Raw genomic sequence first — 11,584 nt, 5'->3', positions numbered from 1 at the left:
TATAATCAAATGACAGAACGTGAGATACGGTATTCGGGTATAGTTTTGGATATGAAGTTTCATTTAAACAACCATCTACTATAATACACATATCACCCAGTTGCCTCGACTCCTTCTTCTAAGCTTTCTGGCGTCAGAAACAGGTAGTTGTCTTTGTTAGAATGGTACATACAGTCAATACTTTTTGTTACTTTGCCAAAATTCAGCAATTTATTACGTTTATACATAAACTCTGAGAGTCATTTTTAACTTACCATTTAGAATTTACCCGTCGTTGTTCATATCTGCATAATAACGTTTTTATAGTGGAAACCAGCCTTCGGTTATCTGGTGTTAAGGCATCTCACACACTTGGACCTCCAGTTCGGAAATCGGTCATAAACGATTTTGGAGGGATTGCGATTTCAATTATGATAACGAATAGTTGATATAAAGTTGTCACCGCAGTAACTTTGCATGTCGCTTCGGAAATTCAATAGAAATCCCAAGTCATAGGCAACTAACATCTATCTAGGTTGAGAAATGTTAACCCTTGATGTATGACACTTGGTTACATTGGATGTGAGCACTTGTACACAACCAAAAGCCATGATTCGTTACTGACTTCGTTTTACGTCTTCATGCATATTCTTGTGTTTCAGGTTGGTGTTAATACAATTTGGCATGTCGCGTTGTATAATCTCTCCGCCTTGAAATAATAGGGAAGGTTGACTGATATATCGAAGTCATGACTTACCGGTTTAGGATAATTCTCCTTCTGGAGCAACCAGGCTTCTTCCTCGGATCGAATCCGCTTGATAATGGACGCCTTCCTCCGTCTATCCTCCACCAATTGCTCATTTATCTTTTCATGATCCCTCTGCTTTTCATAATCCACCAGTTTTGCTGGAGTAATAAAGCATTGGTCACTCCCTTTTTGCTTGAGTACTTACAATTCTACACATAAACATGGAGACGAAGATTGATGCTTGGATATCAGAATATGTCAGACCGTCTGAATATTGAGTGGAGGCGTTGAACGTCACTCTTTTATTTGTATTAAACTAGACGCTTGAAAGTTTAGTGTCGTCCGCCTGTCACTTGCATTTTCCACAAATCTGATCAAGGTCAAACGGTTACAGTTTCCTCTAGAGGTTGCATCCAGTTGATGAAGTTCTTGTCTCATGCCGTGTTGTCTTCTTCAATTGGTGCAGTGTTATGTCAAAAACCCTACTATACGTATGACTAATCTGACTATGTGCCTGTGGTTAGGCGGCTGACGGAGCGCCATTCAAGCCTCCTCGTTTTAGTAAAAAAGCTGAAATAATGGGAACCCTTTCAAACAATCCGGTGATTATTTTTGAGTCACTAGTCAAAAAAAACATGTTCTGAGTCTGTCAGTTTATTTTTACCGCTAATGCTTTGTGCTGTCACGAAAGACCTCACTTCCAAACTCTCCACATCCTTCATGCATATGACTCACCTTACCCTTCCGGACCAATGAAAATAACGAACATCCTCAAGTTAGGCAGTTAACAACGTTCTTACTGTTACCTTCCAGAAGTAATTCAGCATCTTCTACACCAAACATAGTTACTGGGACAAAATGGTCCCATATAGTTTCGCGGAATGATCAAAATCTACAAAATGTACGTTTGTAGGCAGAAGATGAGTGAAATGCACACTCACATAACTTCCATTTGAACAGTCATCATCTACCACTATGGCGTCCCCACACCTATTACTTTGGTTACCAAATTTTGGTCAAGCTTCAAAGTTTTAATATTTTACTCTGCTACACCCTTCAATTTGTGGTTGAAAAACATGATGATCTTAGAAAGAGGAACCTAGAGCTTGGGTTACACATGCCAGTTTCCAAGGAAAAAACGACGTAGCAGAAGTCCATGACCACGAATAAGCTAAGGTGACGTTAAAGCAACAACATCATAGGGCATGTTTAGTGTCGTACACCTAAAATAGTGTATCCAGCGTGCTCCACTAACCATTCTACACTTATTATTAGATAATTTTTCACTTCTTAACACGAAAACAACTGCAAGTTGGCTGGTCAAAAATCACACGGAATGGGTTTGTAAGTGAATGATTTGCGGTTATCAGAAGTATGATCCACGAACGTTTTTGCAGATAATTCGTTGACAATTTTATTAACCATACCTCCACGGCTAGACCACAATATTTTCGGAACCACAGCGTAAAAATTTCGATGGTGATCACATTTATTAAGTAGGTTCATAGGGCACAAGTTTTCATGGTGAAAAACTAAAAAATCAATTGCTTTAAAGCAGCGTACGTGCTCACTTGAGATCATTTCAAGTTGTGCAACGTGTATCAGTGTGCGTGGTTGAGTGCGTTCGTTTTCCCTTTCCCAAAAAAATTCCTAGAGGGTGCCACCCCAAACTCTGGTACCTCACAGAAGGCATAAGTAAATACTTTTCAAGTATTGCAGGCGTGCACTAAAATATGTCTCCTGAAACGGCAATCCTGGAGCTGACCCAACTAACGCAAAAACACGGTTATGGCGTGGCCAGTCGAGGTACTTATATGATGGCTATAAATATGCACAAACACTTGATCATTTCTACCAATAACTGAAAGGTGTATTGCAACGAAAATGTGCGGGTTAACCTCTGGTCTTACGATTTCGCTTGACATCATGGGTAAAGTTTTTTTGCTTCGGTCGCCATACCATGCAACCTTGCAAAATATGCAACAAAAAGTAAAAACTTGACCACCAACCCCAACGAACAGCCGTGCACACCTTGAGATGAAGCGTTTAAGTGGTAAGGAAGCACGGTTTATCCGACGCCTGTACTTTGTTACGCTTCCGCGTGTGACTGACAAAAAGACAGCCTAATGAAACTACTCTCAAAAATTTATGTCCAGAGTTTTCACCCATTTTACACGCATAAAAATATTTGTGGTGAAGCAAGCTACACATCAAGCTCTTCCATGAAGAAGAATTTCATGTTGAGCCTGTTTTATTCTGATATTTTTACCTCTGAGAAGTGACAGCTAGTTGGGTATTCTGGACTGAGTGCCTTATATCTTATGCTTGAGTTTCCGTAACTAATGCAGAGACCTACAGTGAAGAGAGCGCCGGGAGTACAACGTTGATTTTTTCCAGAGTTTGGCTATTTGTTTAGCAAAGAAGACTGTTATTTGTGTAAAATGTGCATCAGCTCACCGCGCCTAATTCGTTTGTTAGGTAGAATCCTTATTTAGTAGGATGGTAGTGGCTACTCATCAATTTCCTTAGTAGTCAAAAATATTCTCGCGTCAACTGTTCGAAGAAGTCGTATGACGGCCAGATTTTCATTTACTGAGGAAAGGAAAGGCCTGAAACTTCAGTCACCTTTGCAACATTTGGATCTTTCTATCAAGCTGGGCACTAATTACGACAAAATGTCGACCATTTCAAATTAACAACACTGGTATCTCGACCGAATTCCCCTACAGTTGCAGGATTTCTATGGAACCTTCGCAAGACTTTGAACTGCGAAACCAATTATTCAAGTGTTCCAGTGCAAAAATAATACCTTCACACAAAACCTGTTGATATTTCATAATAAATAAGTTACAGATGACAAGACCACTTTCCCTAAAGAAAAGGTATGCGTTCATATATGTGCACGACATTCGTAATAGCACACTGCAGCACCTTGCGCCCATGCAGGTGAAAAGTTGAAGTCAGTATTCAGGCTGAAAAAGCAGGTGTACTCGCTCTGAATGTATGTAGCATTGACGTAACCGTTTTCACGATATAAAATGAAATCAAGAAACCACCATCAATCTAACGTATGGATATCTGTAGAAAATTGCTACTTTACATCACGGGTGCATATCGCTCCTTTTGCCACATGATGGTTTTCAAGCTTGTAATAAAATACATCTAGATTTGGACTTCTATGGTGCATAGTCAGTTGGTAGAATTTGGCTTCAAACGTGGAGTGATTTTCCCTGGTGTTTAAGGTTTGTTTTTGATTGATCTATACGTTCGTATGTAAGCCAGATTACGAGACTCCCATTCCGTTTTTCACAGTAAGCTTCTCTTTCTGGCTGGCACAGTAATCTTTTAAGCTGTATATTGAAGCGCACTTAACGTTCGCGGTTAATTTAATTTAAATTTGAAAAAAAAATTTGCTCTCAGTAACTTGTACCATCTATATATTATTATAACTAGTTGTTTACCTGTATTTCTCTTGTCAACTTGAACCTTTCGCGCAGCGAGCCTTACGCCTCTTCTATTGGCCTTCACGATTTTTGCAACGCTAGAAGCCTTTATAAGCTCGGCCTTGTTTGTCCTTTCAAGTTGCTCCTGTAGTCTGTGACTTTCTTCCTCTAAAGACGACGCATTAATACGCTTTTCCTGCAGAAGCTTTCGTTTTGCGTGGAAAGCGGATTCGCGGCTCAGCAAGCTGCTTAGCCGGAGCTTCTCAGCTAATGCCTGACGGTCACTGATTTTCCGTTTCTCCTGTTCTGACCTCCAGCTCTTATATGCAATGCAGTCAAATGCCCCGGCTTCAAGGTCACAAAATCTGAAATGGTGAGCAGTAATCTTGTATTCCTTTCATTTTTGTCAATCTTGCATAGACCAGGTAGATCAAAATATTTATCAGGCTTATTGAAACAAGCAGAGAACGCCTTTGTGTTATTACTATTCCGTGACATCTGGGTGTTATTTGATACAGTTGGAGTGAGAGTTGGATGTTTTGTTTTGAATAGAAAATAGTTGAGAGTGTATGTGTGCTGTTTTGGACCTTGAATTCGCGTCCACCAAACACCGTTAAACTGGACAGTTAAAAATTATGAATACCTGAAATGGAATAAGAACATTTTGTCCTAAATTTCGCTGCCCTTACTTTGGTAGTCGAAGGTCATTCAGCCATCTCCATCAAACACATTACGATGTGCCTCAAAAAGTTCTGTCTGTACTTTCACCAGGACAATTCAGGGTCAGTTAATGAATTTTAGCACAATGTAGGGAACAAATGCCAAGTTATGTCCATAATGGTCCTGAGTAAATTGTTACCGATTGGTCTCTTCGCAAAAATTATATTCTGAATGGCAAAAGGTTGCTAAATCCAGTTCAGCACCTCAAAAGCGTACCTCAGTTTAGAATTCCGTGTATTTATCTCTAATCTTGCTTCCTTGTTCACAGAATGTTAGGGACCGTCACAAGTAAATATGAACAGCTGCAGTTGAGTGTGTAACTGAATGGGCAGCACTACACTCAGTACCCTACATTTCGACCGTAGGTAGTATCAGCTAACACCTGAGTATTTCAACCCAATTTTCTTAAGTGAAATGAGTCAGCTTGGTCCTATCGAAGAACATCCAACCGCTCAAGCAGATGATCTGGGGGGAAGCTGAAAGAATGAAAGACACCGCCATTTCTTGTATTGTCTGCAATTAAGCGTGGTAGGCGGATTGCATAACAACACCCAAACTCTTCGCAATCTTTTGAAAACGTTTCAATCAAGTCATACACTGTCTACTTTTCAATTTACGTCGTTCCGCAGTGAAGCCTGAAAGTCATTACCGCCAAAGTCAGCTGCACTGCTCATTGTCATCTCTCTGGATGGGAGCCTCGAGACGAGACACATCAGTGCTTAGAGATATTGTCAATGTAACTCCTGCATCCAAGCTATTGCTTTCACTTCATAACTCCCTTCCTGATCTTCCCATATGAAAGCCCTTTTACAACCCTGTATCCACGCGTCAGTAATCAGCTCCCGTCTCTAATGCACAGCCACCTACCCAACCTCTCCAAATCATCGGCGAACAAAACTGTAACAACAATAACCACAGTACGTCAATAAGTGGCTCTTACGGCTGATAATTATGATACTGATTCTGAAGCATGCGCGGGGAACAACACTAGTTTCCTCACATTATCAAAGTATCGACTAACATAATGAATTTATTTCACTACCTTGTTTCCTTTACAGTTATAGCTATTTTAAATTTGAATACGAAATGAACTATATAACAACCCAGAATATAATGGATTCACAATGAGTTAAAATTATGCTTTTCGTTCGAAAAAAAAGACTGATTGATCCTTGTTTCTCGTCTCATAAAGGACGACTCAAAAGTCTTGCTGCTAATACCACAAGTTCAACTCAAATGAGAGAGCAACTTGATGTTTAAAACTTTCACGCATATCATTTTCTGGTTACTCTTTTTATATCCCAAGCAACATATTTTTACGCAGTGGATTGTACATTTTGCCACTGAATAGATGGAATATCTACGAATTTCGTCTGTCCAATTAGGATAAACGTGACTGATAGCCCTTAGAAAATTTTAACAGCACTGTCAATCTCTCTGACAGGTATTGTTTTGGACAAAGAGAAAATCGCAAATAACTCACTTTTTCTCCTGCTCTTCTTCTATTTTCTTGTATACCTCCCATTCTCGTACAATACTAGCTGTATTCAAACGAACATCGGCTTTGTTGTTGACTCGTTTTACTGGTTGGGCCTTAAACATGGATGAGCGATAGAATTCTGGTTTCTTCTTTTTGCGCTTGGACAGGCGAGCACACGAAGGTTGCTTTGCATCGCTTTCCAGACAAAGTTCTTTGATCTGTGATGTAGGAATGCATTTTATCAGAACACACACGTTCAAATAAGAAACACTTATCGTTGTCACCCTTGTCGAAGCATCGAAGGCGCAATTTTATGCGTTCTTCAAAGTTTTCAGTGCACCAGGTGTCGGTTTTTGGTCAAAAGTCAGCCTTAGTTATCTATATTGGCATCACTGTCGCGAAAGCGGCTTTACCAGCACATTTTTGGCAAGCCAGTGATAGTCATATTCCACCTGAGTGCGTTTAACAGGATTAACTGTCAAGGACGATCTGGTCAGCACTAAAATTCTCAGCCACACATCTGCCAAGCAGCATACAAAAGCGGACATGTTGAATCGTATTCGATTTTTGGTTTGATCAGCTGCTGAGTGCATCAGCATCCGATACGTAGTGGCCTTTGTATGAATATCCAATAGCCACCAATCCTCATGGTGTATATCATAGGTTTCATGCCACGAATTCGAAATTTTCCGTTAAGTTATGAACCCTTTACCTATAAACAGAAACCACTTAATGGAAGCGGAAATCGCCCACAAAATACTTTTCTGAATGGATTTAATGGGTGAATACTACATTCTCGTACAGAAGAACTGCAAGAAAAGCTGGTTTGCTGTGCAAAATATTATCAAGAATTACCTCACCTGAATTGACCAGCCAGTGTTATGCACACAAAAAATATTAGAATACTTATTCCGGATTGCACTGCTGTGCTCATACAGCACCGTTCCACACTTGTAACTGGATGCCGTGTGATAAGGAATCCTTGTTATGATCGGCGTGTTTTCTGTCTCATAGCCACGAACAGAAAAAGAATACTGGCATTCCACAATGCAGCTCTTCCACCCCTATTGCTAAGATCGACTCTAACCATTCATGTGCCAGTTTTCAATAACTCTATGATACAAAACCTTCTATTCTCATCTGCAGGCACTAAATTTGACATCTGGAAAACGGTGGTTTCCAAATGCAGAAAGAAAGTGTCTCAGTGACTCGTTTAATATCTCCGGAAAAATCAGGTCATCTCAGAAGGATTTATACACTAGACGGTATGTTAACTCCATGCCGGCGATGATTCACACGTCATTTCATTATTCCTCACTTTCTCGATGATTTTAGAATGAAAACTGTCCAGAAAGATTGTGGTGACAGATTTTCAATCTTTTTTGACGGACACTCGTCCTGCAAGTTCACATTCTCAGTTTGACCAGAAAGACAAAGTGCTTGTTTTATGATGACCACTGTGGGTGTTTTTGCAGTCACATTAGGTTTATTTATGATTCTTCATCACGCGCAGCGCTTGATTTGTAGATGGTATCAAAAAAATATGCTTACTCGTTCACGGTTTTGCTTTTTCTGCTCCTCTATGTTTTGAAACTCCTTTGGTTGGGCAAATACACTCCGGGGTACCGGGCGCGCTTTCTCCATGTTTGCAATCTAAACATTGGTCAGATGAACACTAACTGCTTACCGGCCATGGAATTGGAATGCCTCGTGGAAGCGGTTGTGTGAGTTTGAATGGTCTGCATACTTATTACGTAGATTGACTATCACAGCACACCTATATTAGCTTACCTGTTGTTCGTTTTGTCTCCGATTGTGATTTCTTCTTCTGCAGACTAGCTTCGTAGGTTTCACTGAATTGTTTAAGCATTGGTTGCCATCTGTGTTGCAAACAGAATCTTTTGTTGACTATATCCAAAACAGTTGTCAGAGACCGTAAGGTTATGGTTGGTACTGATTTTCATTACTCTCGCAGCTTAATACTGGGGAACAGATAAGGTTTTCTTTGACCTTGTCAAAAAGACAGCACTGACCCAATACGCGCTAACCATAACTTAACAGGAGCTATTATCTTCTGTTAAGCCCCAATGATATCGTCCTTATTTCCAGAGCTTCAAACTGGCACTGAGAAACGTCAAAATGTACCAAGGATTTACTTTTACCCCTCGTCTCTGTAGCTGCAACCCCTCGATTGCGGTACTGATATAAACACTCCGCCGTACTTCCTGGTGCTCTTAAAAAATATCGTGGGAGAACTAAAATAGAATTCCCCCAAATTCATTGCTTTGACGATAGTCCGAACGAAAAAACCTGAAAGAAAACTATTTTGGTAAATTAGGTGCTGTTATGCACACGGTCAAAGCTCGTAATCACAGAACACAAGCGTCACCACCAATGGATTATGCGCTCAGTCATAAGGCACTCCTATTTACCCAGGGAATACCTAACTTCGTTCACACACTCGTTAATGGAATTGATTTCATATGTAACAATAATGGTTATCATTAGATAAATAAACTCATTTGCATAGCAGTTTGGTTTTGAGGGCAGACTGACCTAAAACCAAGCTGAATCGCTCATTTGTTACCTTAAGGTTGTTTTCTCCCGATGCACTTTCAATAAACAAATAGTTTGTACCACGAAACTTTGGTCAGTTTCCTCTGAACATTGATTTGATGGTGCAAGTGAAGTCATCCAATGCTCAGAAGCCTATATATTCAAAACCATAGACATTGACCGCCGCACGAACCTCCAATGTGGGTCGAATTAGCAAGCTTTCGATTGGACATCACATAAGCTAGCAATATGCCAATGTTCAACGACGTGACTAACATTCACTTGGAATTTAACTTCCTCACTTTCATTCAAACCGATTTATCCATGTGATCACCAGGAATGTAAGTGTTAGATTAACAAATTTTCGCCTATCATGCTACAATAGACTGATATTTTTTATTTATGACCAGTTGGCTTGCAGTATCCAGGTTTTTATAATGAAAAACAATACAAACACCTTTGAAGAAGGTTGGTTTGTTCCAGCCTTGAGTAAGCATAACATAATCGTCACTGACAGAAGAACAGCCAGTTTACTGCTAGGCGCATCTCAACAGCAATCGCTTGATTTATGCAACAGTTTTCTATGTCCTTTTTTGTTTATTAGACTGATCCAAAAATTTATATCTGATTATTAGTTATATCGAAGAATCACAACCTGAAGTTAAGTGATCTCTCTGCTTCTAGTGGAAATTAAGGATACTGAATTTGCAAATGTAAATTTATAACACCTGGTTTATAACAATGGGTCAGCCCTCCCAAATAACTGACTAACTAACCTTTCAAAAGATTTCACAAGGAGATTTTCTACAAACTCCTCACCGTAAAGATGACTCCACGCTTCTTTTAGCTTTATTTGTGATTCTTCAGAGGTGAATACTTTCAGGAGCTGTAAAAGTTTAAACAGAATATATGCTTTGCCTACTGCAACGGCAACCTGAGAGCTGGTCAATTGCAAGATCTTTCTGAGTCCCTTCAGTCCGATTTCATCCATTTTGAAAAGCAGAAAATACAGGATAACTTTGAATATTAGTAAACGTTATTCTTACCCAAGACCTCCGGTCGTTGCGTTGGAGTAACTTTTGTTGCAGACGAATCAACAAAGACGGTAAAGGCGGACTGCGTACATTTTTCAAATGTAGAAAACCTTTCAATTAGAGATATATCTTTTGTGTCAAGTGCATCTATTTCCTTTACATGGTCAGATGGTTCGAGCACAGTGACTCACTGCATCTGATTTTTTTTGCAGGAAGTGACTCAACGTTGAAACAATGTCTCGGAGGTCGTATGAGTCTGCGAATTCCATAATTTGTACAGTTTTTGGAGTATCACTATTCGGTAACTTGTGATAAGATTGGGAATTTCCACATCTGTGAAGAGAAATTTAAACAAGAAACCAATAGTAAAGCATCTAACACTTTACACTTTGTGCGGCTTTGTGGTAGTCTCAATTTAAGTATGGACGTTCTTTGTGCTATGGTTTCTGTGGGTGGGAATATCCTACCAAACATCAGAAGAGTTCTGTATAAATTCATCTGAGATCACAATCGGCTCTCGAGATCTATGGAGAAAAACTGTAATTATCACAGAACCCATTATGCCTTGGTGGGTGTTGCTTTCCACGAAATTCCTGCTTACAGTTTTGCATTTGTCAAACTTTTGAGCAACTTTGCTTTGCTATCGACTGTGACGAATTCGCGCTGTATAATAGAAGTGTCTGAATGTATACCGACGTTACTCAACCTTCTCACTTTTTCTCTTAACCTGTATATTTTAGCTGGAACTATCACAAGGTTTATGTATTGTTGTAAGAGACACCATCCTAACTACACAAATAATAGCCTGAAAATAAATAGTGGAATTTTCTGAAGTTGATCAGTGATATTACCGAAGATATACCGTGCTTGCTGAAAGTGTCCAAGGACATAGTTGGCTTAAATGAAAGGTTTAGCAAATTTCAAGCCTTCAGAGTTAAAAACAAAGACAATATTCAAGGTTATTATGAATTACTTTTTACTGGTCAGCATGGACTTGTCAGACACTTTTTTAAACAAACCGCAGTAAAACGCTTTAATAGAGTGCTAGAAGCCACAATGTTGATATGACGTTAACTCAGCAGATTTTACCCACTCACAACGCGTTTGTATATCTATTCCCCTTAATTGTGCAAGCCTCAAAACTCAAAAACATTTCTGCAAATTAGACGTTTACTCCTGAGAGTCAGAAACACCATCTGTGAACGTTAGTAAAATACTCGTCGTTTATATTTCTATCTTTCCTGTCTTTCGCCATGGCCATCTCCGAATAGTGAGGAACACAAATGTTACCCACACTCTGTTGCTAAGCTCATTGGTTATTTCACCGGTCTTATAACTGATTCTCTGTCCGAATAGTGAGGAACACAAATGTTACCCGCATTGTTGTATAGTCTAAGACAACCTTCTTGTCTGCCAGAACATCTAAACACTCTGTTGCTAAGCTCATCGGTTATTTCACCGGCCTTATAACTGATTCTCTATCGTCATTACGCTCGGCTGAACTTTTATCTTTGTCTCTTGCATTTGATAGTCAGTTCATTATGTCTTACAAACCGGCTTATCCCTGAATCTGAAGGGACCTGTGTATCAAGCTGCAGTACGGGCTGTTATGTTGTATGGCTGT

General features: G+C 39.6%; 1 protein-coding gene across 1 annotated transcript in view; it reads right to left on the bottom strand.

Moving 5' to 3' along the window:
* Positions 1-9,938, bottom strand: part of T265_03959 (hypothetical protein) — a gene marked incomplete at both ends in the record, with an annotated part of 14,490 nt that extends 4,552 nt beyond the window's left edge. The window contains 8 exons of the mRNA XM_009168566.1: positions 737-885; positions 4,189-4,535; positions 6,374-6,588; positions 7,922-8,023; positions 8,058-8,116; positions 8,162-8,250; positions 9,703-9,812; positions 9,849-9,938. Coding sequence (XP_009166830.1) covers positions 737-885; positions 4,189-4,535; positions 6,374-6,588; positions 7,922-8,023; positions 8,058-8,116; positions 8,162-8,250; positions 9,703-9,812; positions 9,849-9,917 — 1,140 coding nt within the window. The remainder of the gene's footprint in view (positions 1-736; positions 886-4,188; positions 4,536-6,373; positions 6,589-7,921; positions 8,024-8,057; positions 8,117-8,161; positions 8,251-9,702; positions 9,813-9,848) is intronic.
* Between the last annotated feature and the right edge of the window lie 1,646 nt (positions 9,939-11,584).

This window comes from Opisthorchis viverrini, assembly GCF_000715545.1.
Source record: "Opisthorchis viverrini unplaced genomic scaffold opera_v5_61, whole genome shotgun sequence".
Taxonomy (NCBI): Eukaryota; Metazoa; Platyhelminthes; class Trematoda; order Opisthorchiida; family Opisthorchiidae; genus Opisthorchis; species Opisthorchis viverrini.
The sequence above is the reverse complement of the archived record's forward strand: the minus strand, read 5'-3'. Positions and strand labels throughout refer to the sequence as shown.